General features: G+C 43.0%; 1 protein-coding gene across 13 annotated transcripts in view; it reads right to left on the bottom strand.

The window, feature by feature from the left end:
• CACNA1D (calcium voltage-gated channel subunit alpha1 D) overlaps positions 1-20504 on the bottom strand; it is a 513308-nt gene that overhangs the window by 209388 nt on the left and 283416 nt on the right. For all 13 annotated transcript variants that reach the window (XM_029600875.1, XM_029600887.1, XM_029600877.1 and 10 more), the window contains 4 exons: positions 14915-14941; positions 9690-9850; positions 8048-8273; positions 4258-4465 (listed from right to left, as the gene is read on the bottom strand). In XM_029600875.1, the coding sequence (XP_029456735.1) occupies positions 4258-4465; positions 8048-8273; positions 9690-9850; positions 14915-14941 (622 nt within the window). The remainder of the gene's footprint in view (positions 1-4257; positions 4466-8047; positions 8274-9689; positions 9851-14914; positions 14942-20504) is intronic.

Raw genomic sequence — 20504 nt, 5'->3', positions numbered from 1 at the left:
GGTCCTGGCCCAGGCCCTATGTTGGCCCAGAACCAGGCCCAATGTCGCGACCCAGCCCAGGTCCAGGCTCCAGGTCTGGGCTCTGGCCCAGGCCATCGGGACCTGACCTCCAGGCGAGATTGTGGTGTCAGGTCTGGGTCCAGGCTGAGACCCCAGTGTCAGGACCTGACCTCTGGGCTGGATCCTGGCATCGGGCCTGGGCCTGGGCTCCAGCAATGCGATAGGGCCTTTTCCCAGTTCCCTCCCAGTGCGCTCCAATAAACAAGTGGACTGGGAGGGAACTTCCTTAACCCCCTACCTACCCTGCCTGCCTTTCCCCCTATCCTCCCCGATCCCTAAAAACCCTCTAACTGGGTTTTTTTCCCCCCTTTCTTATCTGCTGTACTGAACAGCAACTTGCATGGGCCAGCAGGCTGCCGGCGTACACTTCACCGGGACACTGCCTAATGGTGCTGTCCCGGCCAGCCCACGCCCAGACCTCACCCCCAGCCCGCCCCTTTTTTTAAAAATAAAGCCGGCTCTTCCACGCGTACCAGGAGATACGCTCATAGCTACAGCCCTTTCAAAATGCCCGCGGCCCAGCCATGCGTGTATCTCCCATTTTTTTCACAAGCGCCAGCGTTTTAAAACTTACCCATTTGTGAGTTTTTTTCATTTTTATCTATTTTCGAAAAATAGTGTGCACTATTTGCCAAAAGTACACACTCTTGCAATCAGTGTGTGCTATTTTCCCAAAACAAATGAACCCATGCAAAGACAATAGTTGGGACAAAACAAAGTACTGATGTGCAATCCTTAAACTGTAGCTTTACAGAATATATTCATAGGAAAACATCCTAATCAATCTTTAATTTCACTTTCTAAATATTTTAGTTTTGCAATGTTGGAGAAAATAATGAAATGAAAGTATATTGCCTACAGTACTTGAGTCAAGTTAATAAGTAAGATATATTGGGTCGACCCAGTGGCACAGTTGAAGACTCAAGTCTTCTATGCCCCAGGTTAGCTGGGGAGAGGGGTGTACAACTGAAAAGTTTTCATTTGTTTCAGTTTTTTTTTCATTCCATTTCATTTTCTATCGTTTCATTTTAGTATGCACTAAATATTTTAGTACTTATTAAAATGCATATAATGCATGTTTATATGATTTAACATGTCCTAAACTGATGTAGTACCTGCTAATTTGATTTAGTGCTTATTTAAAAAATTACAATACGCCAAAAAAATGATCATGCAGTAAACAAAATGAAACAAATGGTTCCACATCCCTAGCAGGGGATGCTGCAGAGGCAGCAGTCACAGAACCAGTGAGGAAGGGGGAGAAGTCATAATTATCAAGTAGTGGTGATACCTAGTGGTGGATTTGGGGTCAAAGATTGCAGAAGGAGGTTGGTGCACGGTCCTTGGCAGAGGTCTGTCCCTGCAATAACTGGAGAAAGTTGGGAAGGGATACAAAAAAGGGAGTAAAATCCACAAGTGGTTATGAATGGAAGACTCATGGTGCCCATTTGAGCTGGAGGTCAAAGAAGCAGAAGGAAACTGCCAGATCACAAAAAAAAAAAAAAAGACTGGAAAGACCCTTACAGATACATCACTTTCAAATTAAGACTAGCCAAAATTAACTTCATAGTGGTAAGTAATTTATTCGATATATCCAGTACTTGAATGTTTATATAAATTTCTATTTTTAGTAATCAAAACATTTCACATATCTAAATTTGAGAGGAATAGCAACCTATTCTTTAAAAATATATAAAAGGAAAATTTTGTGGAAATTTCATTATTTCCCACTAATATTTTTGGGAGTTTCTGGAGGGAAAGAATTACCATAATGCGGTTAACTGCACTACTGAAATAAGATATGTTATTTAAAAAATGTAACAAGAAGAATTGTTGGGATAAAATAGGAATAAGGAATAAGATAATATGAAACAATTACAAATAATATGAATTAAACATTTATAGTCAGATTTACATAGTTAAAGCCGCAGGTGAGTGTTGTAAGTTGCATAAGTATGTCATGAAAGAAGTTGTACTTGCGGAAGATAGAAGAATGTGTACATAGTTTAGTTTAGTAAGGATTTATTGCTTGCCTAAGCCAATGTACTAGGCGATTTACATTGTAATAGAATGATATCGCTGCCGAAACACCATCCTCGCAGCAGGGAGCCGCCACCCCTGATCCTCTTCGAGTGGCAGGGGGAAGCCGCTGCCGCTCTGACCTCATTGTGTGGCCGGGAGGCCGCCCCGAAGCCTGCCTAATTCTCTTCTGCTCCTGTGCGGTACAGGCCGCAAGGAATATGGCATTGGGCGCAGCCACCTGGGCCGTGATGGCGCAGCAGCAACAGCGGCCACAGCCATGAAGAACAGCTCCCGGCGGGGATAGCCCTGCCATGCAGAGCAGGAGATGGTTGTGGCCTCTGGGCCGCGGAGAATGGAGTTGGTGGCGTCCTGCCATGAGGATAACAGGTGGGTGGAGGGGCTGCCCACGGCTCACCGCGGGTAGGCCCATAACACAACATGACAATAATCAGAGTTCATAATAATGTAACACAAACCACTAAGGATCATTTCCGCTAGAATACTTATAGGTAAAATTTAAAAGGAATGCGCATGCGTCCATAAACGCATGAGCAAAAATATGCCTCATTTTATAAAGTATGTGCATATCATTTAAAATACTGATGCCATGTGTACTTCTACAGGAGAGAGAGAGAGAGAGAGAGAGAGAGAGAGAGAGAGAGAGAGAGAGAGAGAGAGAGAGAGAGAGAGAGAGAGAGAGAGAGAGAGAGAGAGAGAGAGAGAGAGAGAGAGAGAGAGAGAGAGAGAGAGAGAGTGTCTGACACTCTATATATAGGTACCACTCTAGAGGAGCACTTTGAATCGGGGTGGGAGGTGGGTTTGGGTTGGGGAGGACGTTGTTACAGATACATTCAGAGGTATTCCTAGTAAAACTGACATCAGTAAAGAATTATAGTCATTATAAGTGATTCTTTACTGATGTCAATTTTACTAGGAAAACCTCTGAATGTGTCTGTAACATCCTCCCAACCCACCTCCCAAAAATCCACCCCAATTCAAAGTGCCCCCTAGAGTGGTACCTGTATATAGAGTGTGAAACTGACCCTAGACAGAGGTTCTCTCTTTCTTTCTCTCTCTCTCTCTCCCAGCAGTGGCAAAGTTACGCAGGCAACATATATCTGTTCTTTGCAAAATTTGTGGTTACCTGCGTTAGTCTTGGCCCTGCCCCTTTTCCACCACCCTTATTCTGAACATACGTACCTGCAAGTTCACACACCCTTCCCAGCTTCTTAAAATTCATGACATGCATATGTGGCCATTTCTGCGAGAGTAAGATTTCTAAAATCTACCTCTTAGTCAAATGCCTACTTTAATAAAAATGCTTTCCACAAGCTTTGCAGTCTTGGTGCATTCAATCTGCCTAATAATTATACGCAGAGTGTTCCATAAATGCAGAGCTGCCACAGAAACTGCACAAGCCTTGGGCTCGATGAGAATAGTTTGCTTTACATAGGGAACATCAAGCATGCCTGAGATGATCTTAAACTTCTCATTGGCTGATAAATAAATTCAGAGTAAGGCATTGATCCAGGAAAACATGGTCAGTTTTAACAATTTTTTAGCTATAAGGAGAACGCTGATGGTAACCACTGAACCTTACATAATACTGGAGTGAATCGGTCATTGTGTTTTTTACCTTCAATAAGCCTAGCTATTGAATTTTTAAGTAGCTGAAGGTTTAAAAACCAAGTCACATTGCGTTACAATAAACCAACACGGGAAACATGATAGTTTGGACCACTAAATGAAAGCTGAAATATTCAAGGTGTTTGAGACCATAGAGAAATGCAATTTGAAGAACCCCAATCTAGTCACAGTTTTCATATGATGACAAAAAGAAAGAGAGGAGTCTAGCCATATTTGCCAACTAATGTATTTTTGCAAAAGATGTAGAGCAAATGTGAAGATAACTGGAATATAGAAACAGGAATAAGGATATGTGAGTGTTGGACTAAGACTTGTTTACACAAGTGTATAAATATTTGGCAGAAACAAGCCACTTTTGAGAGAAGCTTTGATGCTCTCCTTACAACGGCCTTGCATTAACCTGAGTTTTCCTATTCTCTGGTTCTTTCTTTAATTTATACCATGAACTCTCAATAGAAGACTCTTACAGAATACTTACAAAAACATTTTCAACAGCAAAAAATACTTTGTGAAGTAAGAAAAGATTACCTGGAATACAGTTAAGAGAGCCTGAGGAAAATTATCAAAGGTACTCCGTTTTCTTTGAGTTTCATCAAAATTAAATTTGCCTCCAAAGAGCTGCATTCCAAGCAATGAGAAGATGATAATGAAGAGGAAAAGCAAAAGCAGGAGTGAAGCAATGGACTTCATCGAGTTTAGCAATGACGCTACAAGGTTACTCAGGGATGCCCAATGCCTGCAAAATTAAATATGTGGAGAATGTTAATGTAACAAAGCATAACAAAATATTTCATTTTTTAGGCCTTACCACTAAAGTACTCAAGGCACGGAACAGCAAAGAAAAAATAGAATAAAAACATCATAATAAATAATGTAACTAAAAATATGAAACATGACAAAATATAATCACAAAATCAATATTAATCAGCAATAACACAACTAAAATGCAATAATATAGGAAATAACCATAGAACAACAACACAAGAAGTCAATAAATAAAAAAATAAAACACAAAATTGAATACAAAAAGCTGGAAATTTAGCAAACACAACAAAATTTTTAAAATTCCATTATTCTAAAAGAAATTATATCTATCTATCTATCTATAGACATAGACACACACTTAAAAGGATAATTTTCAAAGATCAACACGAGGATCCATATATACATGTATATGGGCATGTGGACATCTACTGTAGAATTTTATCATCTGTGCATGTGTGGTCCACATAGATTATAAAATACACATATATTTGACCCAACATATGTGCATATGTTTCAGTATATGCAAATACCTGCAATGTATTGAAAGCTCATTCTTTCTCTACCCACATATATTTTCATGCAAAAAAACCATGGCCTAAATTCATCATTCCACTATAAATACAGAAGAATGATGAGTCGCAGCCAGAAAAGGGGCGGGGGTGTAATAGTGTGTACCCAGCCGCATCATGGCAGTACGGTTTTGCCTGACCGCGGTTGTAGCCTCGGTGCACACTATCACCCCCATACCACCAATGGGAAAGGTGGTGTTATTTCTGGTGCTACTACCGGCGATAATGTCTAAAGCATTATCGCCCACAGCGATACCACAGTCAAAATGTTTCTAACCACACCCTAACCCCTCCTCTTCCCCTCATTTAAATCCTAACATCGCGATACGGTAGTTATCACGTGCATTAGGGCGGTATTGCACACGATACCGCCGTAACACACGCGATAACGGCCTATCGCAGCTTGACAAATGACCCTGTATATAACTTGTATGCATAAAATTCTGATGTACATGTGGAAGTTGGTATATTTTAAAATGTGTGCCCACCATTTACAGATACCTTCACCAGTTCACCTATTCCATCCCTAATTTATCAAGACCCTCCTACTAATTCACCCTGAATTTCCCACATATCAATCAGACCTTCCATCCAAAAAGAGCAGAAAACTGTTGAGTCTGATATCAATTGTGCTAGTTAATTAGCAGGTGTAAAACTGCATGGATAAGTTGCCTAATGTATTTGTATAAATCTCTTATGAAGTAGCAGCTTATGCATGAACCTCTTGGCCTAGCCCTGGCACATTCCTAGACCACCCCTTTTTTTTTTTTTTAACACAGATAAATGTGCATACAAATGTGCATACAAAATTGAAAACACATGCACATGTTTGATGTTTATCGAAATAGTATGTACTAGGGGTGGGCATTTGTTTGCAACAAAATAGGAAATATCGTCTTTGTTTCCTATTTCATTGCATTTCAGGAATTTAAAAAAAAATGATAAAAAAAACAAAATTTCATGTTGTTTTTCCCATAGTTTTCTGGGCGAGTTAAAAAAAAGGCAAATTAAAAAAAAAAACAACCACAGAACCCACCCCAACTTATCCATGCAGTTTCGGGGGAGTAGCTTGCTTGTTGCGACGGTTACTACTTCAAACTAAATAAGCCTGATACTTCACTTGGAATACATATCCAGCGTAGCTCACTGCTTCAGTGACAGGAGGGAATGAAGAAACGAGGATTTATATTCAGACAACAACCAAAAAGGACTGAATTGCACAGGCTGGGTAAACAAATAAGAGTGGGAGTAGCTTGCTTATTGTGGTGGTTACTACCCCTAACCAATTAAGGGCCTCATTTTCCAATATCGCATTGGTAACGCATTAAGGGGCGTTTCCCATGCAAATGAGGCTTTTTTCGTGCAGCGGGGAAACATCGCGTGCCGGGAAAACATCTTCGCGGTGCACGATAAAACAACCAAAGAATCATTGCACTGCATGAACAGCCTGTTTCATTAAAGGTTATCACAGTGGAGAGAGAGAGAGAGAGAGAGAGAGAGAGAGAGAGAGAGAGAGAGAGAGAGAGAGAGAGAGAGAGAGAGAGAGAGAGAGTGTGCCTTGCTATAATGTCTACTCCCTAGACAGGTATTTGTATCCCTATGAGAGGCCCACCTAGTAACTTGAGGTGGGGATTAGATATGAGTGTAGGGGGTTGGGGGCCGCTTTCACATTCAACATGAGACGTACGAACAGAACAGTGGTCTCTTGTGAAGATTTGATGGCCTTCGGAGTAAGGAAACTCACTCCAAGATGAGATTTGGGCAATGTTCTCTCAAACTAGCTTGATGGACACCAAGCTAGTTTGAGAGAACATTGCCCAAATCTCATCTTGGAGTGAGTTTCCTCACTCCGAAGGCCATCAAATCTTCACAAGAGACCACTGTTCTGTTCGTACGTCTCATGTTGAATGTGAAAGCGGCCCCCAACCCCCTACACTCATACCTAATCCCCACCTCGAGTTACTAGGTGGGCCTCTCATAGGGATACAAATACCTGTCTAGGGAGTAGACATTATAGCAAGGTTCTCTCTCTCTCTCTCTCTCTCCATATACTCTGCCCCCTGAATACAAAATTAAAATTTTGCATTCGCAAATCGCGTTAACGGCTGTTAGCGCGATTTGCGGAATTATCTCCTGCGGTAACTCCTTGGAAAATGACCCCCTAAGTTAGATACTTTACTATGATGCAGCTCTAGCACTGCTCTCTGCATCAATGGCAGGGGGGAAGGAAATTGGAACCAAAAAGTTACCAATAATGGCCAAGAGTAACAGATAAGTATGAGAAAAATAAGTGTGAAAGCTTGCTGGGCAGACTGGATGGGCCATTTGGTCTTCTTCTTCCGTCATTTCTATGTTTCTATGTTTCTTATTTATTAAAATACTGAATACCCCCACTCACCCTCCTCACTCCCTCAGGACTCATCAAAAGTTCGTGGTGGTCTTGCGGAGAACTCGGGAGCAACCTCCCACTCCCAGGCCAGTAGCTGCCATTAATCAAAATGGTGCCAGCCGTCCTTTGCCCCTACCATGTGACAGGGGCTGCCCAATTGCACTGGTAGCCCTCATCACATGGTAGGGGCAATGGGCGGCCAACACCATTTTAAATAATGGCAGCCTTCGGCCCAGGAGTGGGAAGTCTCTCCTGGGCCCCCCACCAGTGGACTAGGAATTTTGGGTGAATCCTGGGGGTTTGGGAGGTGGGATAGGCTGGGTGGGGCAGTTCTGTTGGTAGTGGGGCTCAATATTGAATTAAATGGGAAGGACTGGACATTTGTTTGTTTTTTTTTAAACGAAAGGAAAAATGAAAAAAACATCCCAACAATCTGGGGCTGGACCCAAAATGGCCCACCCCCAAAATAATTCCAAAACCGAAATGAAAAGTTTGGGGGGTACCACCCCTTGTATGTACATGAATACAAGCTATTTGTGCATATATGCTTTTACATGCATAACTCCATTGAAAATTAACTCGTTCTCTAGCTTACCTTGTTACTTTAAAAATTCTTAACAAACGAACACAGCGGAAGACTGAGATCCCCAGGGGTGACATGATTTCCAGCTCCACTAAAATGGTTTCCGTAATACCACCGCAGACCACAAAACAATCAAAACGATTAAACAGGGACACGAAATAGGCCTGCAGGCCTAAGCTGTACATCTTTACTAACATTTCACAGGTGAATAAAGCCAGAAGTACTTTATTTGCAATATCTGGGGGAAAAAATATTTTAAAATTTCAGTTTTTATTTTTTAAATTGTGTTTACTTCACATTTTCTCACATTGAAATTGATATTCCACAGATATTCCAGAGATGAGGAAAGTTACTTGGATAACTTTAGCCAGATATTCAGTGGAACATAGCAGGATAATTGTTCACTGAACATACCCAGTTAAAGTTACTTGGATTAAGTTTTTTGGGTAACTTTAGGACATGCATTTTTATGACCAGTCTTACCCCAACTAACTTTAGCCAGGTAATGCTGAATATCAGCACTTACAGCCTAAAACTTAATCATGCCCCTAAAATGCCTCCATCAACACTTCTTTTTTTTTTCAACTAAATTTTGGGGCAAATGAGTAAACCCAGACATCTGGGGGAAATATTCAAATCTCAAATTTTTTCTGGGTAACTCTCACATTTCATCCTAGTTGTTTGTGTATTGCAGGGCTTCCCAAACATCTCTCAGAAAACCTACAGCCAGCTGAATTTTCAGGATTCCATAGAGAATATGTATAAGATCAATCTGCATATACTGCATCCCCAATCTATGCAAATTTACCTTATGAATATTCATTGTGGATATCCTGAAAACCCATCTGACTGTGGACTCATTAGGACAGATTTGGGAATCCCTGGTCTCTGACCACCCCAAGCTTAATCATCCATTTGGTGTTTAAATTAATGATTAGTCTTCGTTTCTATCTAAAGCCAAAGAATCAGGAGAAAATTGTCAGGCAAGAAAGACAGTTTTAGAAAAGGAGAAGAGAACTTTTAATGACACAGTAGAAATATTTCCTTGGTGACATCATCAATGAGGCAAACCAAAGTGAAGACATTTACAAAATATTCCTGTGCTACTGAGATGGAACCAGTGCCTGGTGCTCCCCTAAAGCAGTTCTTTGATTTTATGAATTGTGTGAGAAAACTCTCAAATTAGAACTGAGAAAGTGGTGTCATCTGGATAAAGTCCTTTAAAATATCTTTATTATCAATAATAATGACTCATAATAACAATTTATTTTGATCTACCGATGAAAAGGCATGAGCTAAATCCAATCATTGTTAATCATTATCATCATCATAACTATAATTAACCCAATCTGCTTATGGCAGATATGATGTCATATTCATGGAATATTACTTCTATTCAGGATGACAAATGGTGCATTATACAGCTCTGACCATGGTAAATACCTAATTATGCAAGTATCACATAGCATATTTAAATACAATAGTGATGCATCATGAATTTTAGGTTTAAGATGCATTTACATACCAATGTACAACTTGTTGGTTAGTTGATAAAATATGCTCAATAACAAATTTACCTCATTGATTTTTAACTAATAGTCAGAGGAAACTTGACTTGTTTGTTAAATAGAGAAATAATCAATTTGGGTCATACCTTGAATCAAAGTCAGCCATTCTGGTTGATTGTAATGCTCAGAAGAGATGGTTAATGTGTTAAGAAACACCAAGACAATAACCAGCCAATAAAACGTGACAGATTTTACAGCTGCTCTACACCTCCTTCGATTGAACCGGTTCCAGCGACGCCAGCGTCGACTGAAAAGAAACTAATGTTATTACCTGAATAAAAATGTCTGGGACAACAAACAAGCCCTGGTGAGAAATCAGTTAAGAGCCATGCAAAGACCATACACACTGAATCAAAAATCTCTCTTCTAGATGAAGGTTGTAAGGGAATAAACCCTGTTGAAAATGTGCCAAAGCTAAACTCAAGGCATTTAATCAACCTGAAAGTCACTGGCTATGATTAAATCACCCACACTGCTTTCATTACACAAGAGTGAAGAAGTGTGACTGCCATATTGTCCACTTGGAGATGTAGAAAAAAAGGTCCCACAACAAGCTGTAGGTGATGCCTTTTTACTGGACTTACGCAATACATTTTTTACCAATCAAGAGTTATGCTCCCTTCATCAGAAGAATGCAGAATGAACCAAGGACGAAGTCGCTACAATAAACAAGTAAATTATAGAATACATTACAGCGGTGGGGTGGTAGTGTTTGCTCTCAAAGGTGTAAAATGACATTGGGAAAGGGGGGATGGGAAACATCACCACTCACCCCAATCTTTTTACTTTACAACCATTCACAGCTTTGAAAACCACCACCACACCATCTTTGTAACGCAACTTATAATGTCCTTGAATGTTCTAACAACTTCATCCTTAGTTCCTTTTCCACTGAACTGATAAAAGGAGCATAGCTCTCAAAAGCTAGTCTCAAAGAGACTGGTCTTCAGAAAAAAGCTGTGCCTCTAAATTTAGAGACCTAACACTTAGGGCCTAAATTTAGAATTGCTATTCATTAGCCTAAATTTAGACTCACCAAGTAGAGTGCACAATATTGAAAATCAATGCTAAGCACCCAGCTTTTCTTCCCTGTCCTAACTCCATCCCCATAGCCACTCACTTTTTGGGCTCCTAAATTTAGGGGCCTCAGGAAACTAGAAGACTAAATTTTGGCACTCAAATATGGTAGATTTTATAAGGGCTAATTCCAATGTTAAACACCTAAATCCTTTATAAATTGACCTCTAATAAGTTGGTAATTCAAAAAAGCTTTCACCAACAACTTGTTTGTTGATTTTTATTTCCACCTATTAAAGAAGAAATATTGAAAGAAATCATCAGAGAGAGAGATGCTAATTTTACTATGAATACCTCTGAATGTGTCTGTAACAACACCCACCCAACCCTCCTCCTGAAAACCCACCCCGATTCAAAGTGCCCCTCTAGAGTGGTACCTATACATAGAGAGTATCAGACTGACCCTATACAAAGGTGCTCTCTCTGTCTCGTGGCAATAGTATTTTAAATGCTACACATATAGGGGTAGATTTTTAAAAAATGCGCGTTTGCGTACTTTTGTTTGCGCACCAGGCGCAAACAAAAGTACGCTGGATTTTACAAGATACGCGCGTAGCCGCGCGTATCTTCTAAAATCCTGGATCGGCGCGCGCAAGGCTGCCGATTTTGGGCAGCCGGCGCGCGCCAAGCCGCGCAGCCTGTCACCGTTCCCTCCGAGGCCGCTCCGAAATCGGAGCGGCCTCGGATGGAACTCTCTTTCACCCTCCCCTCACCTTCCCCTCCCTTCCTCTACCTAACCCAACCCCCGGCCCTATCTAAACCCCCCCCTTACCTTTGTCCGTAGATTTACGCCTGCGAGAAGCAGACGTAAATCTACGTGCGCCAGCGGACTGCTGGCGCACCGTGCTCCGACCCGGGGGCTGGTCTGAAGGCCTGGACCATGCCCCCGGGCCGGCGCCACGCCCCCGGTCCTGCCCCCGAAACGCTGCATCATCAGGCCCCGCCCCCGACACGCCCCCTTCCAAAAACCCTGGGACCTACGCGCGTCTCGGGGCTCTGCGCGCACCGGTGGCCTATGGAAAATAGGTGCGCCGGCGCGCAAGGCCCTGCTCGCATAAATCCGGGCGGATTTACGCGAGCAGGGCTTTTAAAATCCGCCCGATACTTTATAAAATGAGGTGTTTTTTTTGCTCGCATAGCAATACGTGCATGTATGGGCACACGTGCGTTCTTTGTAAAATTTACCTGTATGTGGGCACCTGAGACAATGGGAGATAAAGTGAATTGCCCAAGGTCACGCAAGCATCAGAGGCAGAAGCAGGATCTAAACTCATTTATTTTTAAATTGAAAAAAAAAATTATAGACATTTACGATGTTAAAATTAATCTTTTATGCTCCTTTACTTTTCATGTAGCTAAACAATGTGAGGCTGCCAGTGCCTGTTTACTGCTGATGTATGAAACAGAGTGTGCTATCCTCACTTACAAGAGAAAGCAAAGTAGGAACCTCAGGAAGTCAAAGTTTCTGGCAATTTCAAGTACATAGCAAAATATAGTGAATAGATTTAAGCTAATGACCTTTGTTGATCAGAGCTTGCCTGGCACAATGGGTCAACAAAAATTCTTTGCTATTTTCTATGGTAAATGCCTCAAGAAGAAGAGCCCTGAAAGCGATACTACCATATAAGAACATAAGAAGTTGCTATACTGGGTCAGACCGAGTGTCCATTAAGCCCAGCATCCTGTTTCCAACAGTTGCCAATCCAGGATACAAGTACCGGGCAAGGGCCCAAACATTAAATAGATCCCATGCTACTAATGGCAGTAATAAGCAGTGGCTATTTCCTTAGTCAACTTGATTAATAGCAGTTTATGAACTTCTCCAGGAACTTGTCCAAACCTTTTTTTAAACCTAGATAAGCTAACTTCCTTAACCACATCCTCTGGCAATGAATTCAGAGCTTAATTATGCGTGAGTGAAAAGGAATTTACTCCGATTTGTTTTAAATGTGCTACTTGCTAAGTTCATGGAGTGCTCCCTAGTCCTTCTGTTATCTGAAAGAATACGTAACTCAGGGATGGCGAACTCCAGTCCTCGAGTGCCCGCAAACAGGCCAGGTTTTCAGGATATCCATAATGAGCACGCATGAGAAAGATTTGCATCCAGTGGAGGCAGTGCTTGCAGATCTTTCTCATGCATATTCATTGTGGATATCCTGAAAACCTGGCCTGTTTGCGGCCCTCGAGGACTGGAGTTCGCCATCCCTGAAATAACTGATTCACATTTACCCATTCTAGACCTCTCATGATTTTATAAACCTCCATCATACCCCCGCCCCCCCAAGCCATCTCTTTTCCAGGCTGAACAGCCATAACCTCTTTAGCCTTTCCTCAATAGGGGAGCTGTTCCATCCCCTTTATAATTTTGGTCGCCCTTCTCTGAACCTTCTCTCGTAAAACTATAACTTTTTCGAGATGCGGTGATAAGAATTGCACACAGTACTCAAGGTGTGGTCTCACCATGGAGCAATAAAGAGGTATTTTAACAAATGTCCTTGGTTTAACAAAGAAGTAAATCAGAAAAATGTTCACTATTTAGATGTGAAATCATTCTCTTAACTGTTGAATTAGTACAAGTAAATCAATGTCACCTACAACAATGCTATGCAAATTATTCATATCATAAAGACTATTTCTGCTTAATAATTACTTTGTTGTGAAATGTGAATCAGATCAAACACAAATGCAGTGCCGAGTCAACATATCAGTGACCTGTTCACTTATCCACAGGAATCGCCCCTCTGAAAACTGTCAGCCAATATGCACATAAAATTCTACACACGAACCCTGCATGATGTAATTTAAAGTGCATCAGTGACAGGTATTTTGGGGGTGGTGTCTGGGCAGGGTTTGTATTTATGTGCATATGTTTCGATTATGAAAAGTATGCATGTAAATTAGACCAAAATCTTTCCCCGCACAAAGTAACAGGTGTTACTTTGCGTGGTTAATTTTCATGGGATAATTTTCAAAAGAAATTTAAAGTGAAGTAACTTATTCATTTAACATCCTGCAAATTTATATGGACTCTTGTAAAATCAACCTCACAACATACTCTTCTCTAGAGATGTGAATCGGAACCGGAATCGGTTCGGATTCCAGTTCCGATTCACATGTGGGGTTTTTTTCATCAGGCCCGATCGCGGTTTTGTTTATCAGCTGCGCCCGAGCCGATAAACAAAAAACCCACCCGACCCTTTAAAACTAATCCCTTAGCTTCCACCACCATCCCGACTCCCCCAAAAACTTTTTACAGGTACCTGGTGGTCCAGTAGGGGTCCCTGGAGCGATCTCCCACTCCCGGGCCGTCGGCTGCCACTAATCAAAATGGCGCCGATGGCCCTTTGCCCTTACCGTGTGACAGGATATCCGTGCCATTAGCTGGACCCTGTCACATGGTAGGAGCACTGGATGGCCCGTGCCATCTTGTGCTCCTACCATGTGACAGGGGCTGACCAATGGCACCAGTAGCCCCTGTGACATAGTAAGGGCAAAGGCTATCGGCGCCATTTTGATTACTGGCAGCCGATGGCCCGAGTGCAGGAGATCACTCCCGGACCCCCGCTGGACCACCAGGGGCTTTTGGCAAGTCTTGGGGGACCCTCCTGACCCCCACAAGACTTGCCAAAAGTCCAGCCGGGGTCCGGGAGCGACCTCCTGCACTCTGGCCGTTGGCTGCCAGTATTCAAAATGGCGCCCCTAGCCTTTGCCCTTACTATGTCACAGGGGCTACCGGTGCCATTGGTCAGCCCCGTCACATGGTAGGAGCACAAGATGGCGCTGGCCATCCAGTGCTCCTACCATGTGACAGGGTCCAGCCAGTGGCACGGATACCCTGTCACATGGTAAGGGCAAAGGGCCATCGGCGCCATTTTGATTAGTGGCAGCCGACGGCCCGGGAGCGGGAGATCGCTCCAGGGACCCCACTGGATCACCAGGTACCTGTAAAAAGTTTTTTGGGAGGTCAGGAGGGTGGGGGAAGCTAAGGGATTAGTTTTAAAGGGTCGGGGTGGGTTTAGGGGTTATTTTTATGTGCCATTTTTCCCGCCCTCCCCCAAAACGATAAGAGAACCCCCACGATCAATATCGTGGGGTTTTCCTATCGTTTTGGGGGAGCCCCCGATTTCTGACGATTTTGAAAATATCATCCGATATTTTCAATCGTCCGAAGCCCGATTCACATCCCTACTTTTCTCACAAACTGTGACATAAAAGGTAATAATGCTGTACTGACCTGAATTTAGACTTTGAAAGTAATTGACTGAAAAGGCAAAAAGAAAAAAAAAATGTAAGCATGGTTAGATGAAAACAGTTTGCTGTACCCATTCTTAACAAACCAGTGACACTGCAAACAAAACATTTAAATACATTATTACTCTAATAAACATAGCTATTAATATACAGAAATCAGACACAAAGTATAATACTTTAGAGGTGAGGTCACAAGGAACTATGAGGGTAATTTTAAAAGGCATTTATATGCAGATAGGGGTAATTTTCAAAAGGATTTACACACATAAGTTGACTTTATGCACTGATCCCCAGATCTTGCCCCTATCATGTGATAGGGGCAAGGTCTGGTCTGTGCCATTTTCCCTGGGCTAGGGGACATATTGGGCCCAATCAAGGGAGCCTCAACTTTTGAAGGTTTGAAGGTTTGGGGGTGTGTGAAGGGGGCCAGGAGTTCCCCCAAACCCCAATGATTTTTTTGATACATTTGAAGGGGGGGGGGGAGCACTATGCCTCCAATGAGGTTACATCACTATTCGGGGCGTGGGGAAGACAGAGGGCCCAGGCCATGATGTATGTATTTGGAAAGGGGGCTGGGGGAGCACTTTTTTTTGAGGACAGGTTTTGGGGGGTGGGAGGGGGGCTGTCACCATGCATGAAGTTTAATTTTTTTTTTTTTAATAACTTTGGGGTGTCGGGTCAACTCAAGTGGCAGCCCCAGGTTGAGTTGGGGGTCAACTGTGATCCCTGCTTAACTCTCATTTTTTGCCGGGCTAATTTTCAGCAGCTGGCCCTTTAAGATGATGGCAGTCCCTTGAGGTTGGGGCCACCATCGCAGCTACAGAGCCACAATTCACTTTGTTTTGTCCTGCAGTGTTTGGCCATGAGACAAAACAAAGCATCATAGAGCCACAATGTTTTTCAGGGGAGGGGGGCCCCACTATTGCAGCAACACCCATGATAGTGGTACTCCTCCTATAAAAAACAGCTTAGTGGCTCTAGGTGTTACATTTTGATAAAGTACCTGAATGTAATCTGCTTTGAAGTGCCTGAAAAAGCAGAATATAAATCAAATAAATAAATTGCAGATATCCTAAAAAACCCAATGGCTGGAGGGGTCCCCCAGGACAAGTTTGAGAACCACAGGTATAGATAGCTAAATCGGAGTTTCTGAATGTGGGATAAGACTGCCAAGTGACTTCAGATTTGCCTGATATGGTTGATCCAGTCTTTAGATTACTCCACTGCATGCAGGGACTTGTAATTCTGATTTCACTATTGCATTCCCTATGAAAAGGAGGACTATAACTTCCTCCGGGACTGAATCAACCCTGTCAGACAAATCTGGAACTACTTGGCAACCCTAGTGTGAGTGGAAATTCTTGGAGGATAAGGAGATGTTCTAAGAGGAATAAGAAGGAAAGATAAAAAAAAAGAGGAATCCGAAGGAGCAGGACTCATTCTAGGTTCTGGGGATATCTCTAAAGGCCTGCTGCTTCTTCCAGTTCAGCAGGGCCTCTGTTTTATAATGGATGCTAATATGCCAAAGGACTATTCCTAGGTACAGATGCCTAGCCACTTATCAAGAGCCCTAGGAGGTAGAATGGACATCTCTAGCAGAACAAACAATTTCTTGCGAGGAAGAATACTTTGCTGATGGGCTCAAGGATACTAGCAAGTAACATCTAGCTTACCATGAGGTCAAGCTGGAGTTGTTTGTTTTTCCTAGAGCTGTGGGAGCTCTAATACTAAGGCTGCTATCAAGACTTGGGATCATTTTACCCAAACCTGGTAGGATTTGCATCCTGTGAATACCAAAACTGCGACCCATCCTGGTCAGCTCTTGGGAACAGTCAGTGACATACTAAGTGTGTGGGGGGGGGGGGGGGAAGAGGGGTCTACCCCAGGTGACAGCCAGGTACGTGCCATCAAGAGGCTCTGAATTGAGGCCACTGGCAGAACAGCAATATCTGGCAGCTGTGAGTGGAGCCCATCCCACTTGTGGTAGAAGAAGAGCGAGGTCGGCAACTGCAAATAGAGCCCGTCCTGTTTGCAGCAAAAGAAGAGTGAGGCCGCCAGGCCACAAGCAAATACCATCCCATTTGAGGTGGAAGACAGAAAAAGAGAGCAGCTGGATAGCCACAGAGGAGGTCCACCCCTCCTGCAGCTGAAGAGGGAGAGGCCCAGAATGACTGCACATGAGCCTATGTGATTGAGAGAGGAAAAGAGGGGAGACAGAGAGTGTGTGTGTGTGTAAGGGCTTGGGAGCCTGTGTGGTGTGTGTATAGGAGTGCATTTTTGTATGTGAGTAAGAGATTTTAAGCCTGTATGTGTGTGTATGGGAGTGAGGGTTCATGTTTGTGTGTGAGAGAGGGCGCTCGAGTGAAGGGATGTGTATGTGTGAGAGAGAAAGAAATGGAGGGAGCCTGTGTGCAGTGGTGTGTGAGAGTGTATGCAAGAGAAAGAGGGAGAACGTAAGAAGGGGTGTGTGTATGCAAGAGAGAAAGAGACTTGTGAAGTTGTGTGTGTGTGTGTGTGTATGTGCGAGAGAGGGAGCCTGTGGGAGACTGTGTGTGTGTGTGTGTGAGAGAGAGAGAGAGAGAGAGAGAGGGGGAGAGCCTGTGTGAGGGGCTTTACGTGTGCGAGAGAGAGAAGGAGCCTTTTGAGGGGTGTGTGTGTGTGTATGTGTGTATGTGTGTGAGAAAGAGGAGCTTGTATGAGGGAGAGGAGAACTGAAGACCGCTTGGGGGGGGGGGGGTGCCAAAGGAAGTATCCACCCCCGGTGCCAAATGCTTTAGGTATGCCACTGGGTATGGTGGCACATGGGGAAGGTCACTGACTATACAAGGCACCATGACGTCCCAGGGTTCTGCAAGGGTTTGAAAGTAAACAGTCATTCAAGGTTTATAGGGTTTTCTTCACACTGGGGCTCTTCTGCTCACCAGTCCAGTCACACAAAAAGAAGAAAAAAAAAGACAAGAAAAACGCCACTCTGACTCCAGTTCTGTTGTTCAAAAAATAGTCTTTACTGGTGTGGATGAGCAAGATAAAATAGTAAGTCCCAAGCACTACACCAGCTGATAGTGTACCAACAACTATACCAGTTGATAGTGCACCAACAGTAACCAAAATCCAGAAATCCAATGCAAAATTAAACTCTGCTTGTTTCATCGAGTTCCACTTCTCTCTCACAAGTCAGCTCTTTGGGGGCTGGATCTTTCCACCCTGGGCTCTCTTCAGTACCTCCTCTTTCTCCACACCTTCTTTCACTCAGCTTCTGGTTGAACTCCTTGTTCAGACAGGAATTCCTCTGGACTTTCCTCTGTAGGCAGTTTCTCTTTGAACTCCCCAATGGACAACCCTCACACAGATTCTGTTTCTGAAGCAAACTTTTGTTCTTTGGACCCTTGCACATAGAATCTCCACAATCCACTTCTCAACCAACTGAAATCCCAAAGACTTCATCCCTCCAGGATTCCTTTAACTCTTCTTCCCCTCAGGCACACCTCTATTGAAAGAGGAATCCATCATCCACTCAAGTCAGTATCTCCATATAATTCACTCCTCAGAAGTTAAACTCCTTTTGCTCATCTGGACTCCTGAAAGTTAATCCATCCTTATCTGCTTCTGGTTCCTGAACAAGGTGATCAGTTTCCTCTTCAGCAAAGTATTTCTCTATTAGAATTAGAGCAGCTCGGTAGCCCTCATGGTTGTCATGAGTTTGTAATGCCTCAGTTTTCTCCAGTCCTCCAAGCTCTTCCACCAGTAGGCACAACTTCTCCAGTTCTCCCATCTTCTCTGCTGCCAAACATATGTTTAAGATGGCCTTTTCTTATGGAAGGAAAGACCCCTTCAAGTGTTCTCCACAAGGAAAGATATCAACTCTCAGCCCTGTGTTAAGGCTGACTCCAACTCCCCCTGTGTCACATGTGTAACCCCACCTCAGTGTGCCTATCCTGCATGGGTGGGGCCATAAAAATGCTGGAACCACTCACAAGTTAGCTCTTTCACATGACCTCTTATTCCCAAGGCCAGATCCTTTGTAGATGGGGGGGGGGGGGGAGATAAACTTCCAGGGTCCAATATGACATGGGTATCCAATCTACACATTCCTTTTTATTCTTTGTGTTCACTTGGGGAGGATGCTTGTCCTTAAGATGGGTGCAGGGAGTGCAAAAGAAATACTCTGGAATCATTGTGTTTGTGTCCAAAATTAGTCTTTACTGTTCAAACAATTGATGACGAATGGCGCAATAACTCAAACTGCAGCACCATAGAATTCTCTTGTTTTCTTTTCTTACAGTCTGCCCTCCATATGTGCAGGACTTGCATATCAGGGCCAGGGAAATATCAACTCTCTTGAATTAGATAAAGTGGCGCTCCCAGGTGGTAGGGTTTCTTTAGACTGGTCAAAACCCCTTCTAATCTGATAAAAATGGTAAAGTCTATGGCTCAGAGAGTAAATCTTCTCTTTCGGTCCCCAAGGTGGTGAAACACTAGATGAGTGTCCACAGTGATCCCTTATTCACGGTTAGTAGATCATCTGGAGCTCTTTGGTTCTTACACGGTTTCTTTATTTCTTCTTTCTGGATCCCTGATGGGAGGAATCCCCTTGAAGTTCTCTTTGCTTCAAAACAGGAAGGAAGGGCAGTCAAAACTTTGTCCTGAATCTTGAAATCAGTCTTTTATCCCCAACTGAATTTAACACTGGAGTTACTCTTCACAACATGTCACCACCACTTCAGGGACAAGTCTTCCCTATCCCTGGGTGTCCCAGACACAGAGTTCCTCAGGCCCTGAGTCTAAGAAACCCAAAAATTAGAACCAGAAGAAAACTCCTAACCAGCCAGTGAGTAGGCTCACCCAGGTCTTAACAGTGATGTAACTGAAGAGTCTGTCACACATGGACAGTTTTGTTAACTCAAATGACACTCCCAATGGGGACTGTCTCATCTCTCTAAACATTCCTGACTACCATATCCTCATAACAGAGACACAGTCTGGTTGAGACCCCTGACATACACTGAGGTCACTCAAACATCTCAGGCCACTGCTGTCATTTTTGTAAGGGGCAACAGACTAGTCAAGGGACAGAATTTGGCACTCCTTATACCAAAAAAAGGCATTCTTAAGAAGATCTGAAAATGATTGTAAAAGTTCTACTTTGGGGAGGAAGTTAGATGGTCATAGAGGGGAAAGTGTGAATTTTTCCTTTTTCCTGTCTTCCAGGAAATCCCCATGCTCTCACTCTCTCTCATCCGAGTCCAAACAATATCTTACCCGACCATTTGTGAGACCAGAGACTTAGTACCAGGATAAGAACCCCACCAAGATCAGGATTCTTGTTTTATGTACCCCAAGCAAGAGTTTATAAATGTTTTTATTCTCTAGAACAAGATTTGTACCTGGGGATCATGGGATTACCATCCTGATTCATGAGGAACTATGGGAAAACCCCAGAGTAATTTTGCATCTGAATCCATTTTCTCCACCAAATTTAAATGACTAAAGTTGCATGTTTCCTTGCAGTTCTCATTGTAATAAATCTTTGTTTTGCTGTAATACTTGCTTTTAAATTTTGTATATTCACTCTG

Source organism: Rhinatrema bivittatum, chromosome 4 (assembly GCF_901001135.1).
Source record: "Rhinatrema bivittatum chromosome 4, aRhiBiv1.1, whole genome shotgun sequence".
Classification (NCBI taxonomy): Eukaryota; Metazoa; Chordata; class Amphibia; order Gymnophiona; family Rhinatrematidae; genus Rhinatrema; species Rhinatrema bivittatum.
This window is presented reverse-complemented; position numbering and strand designations above follow the sequence as displayed.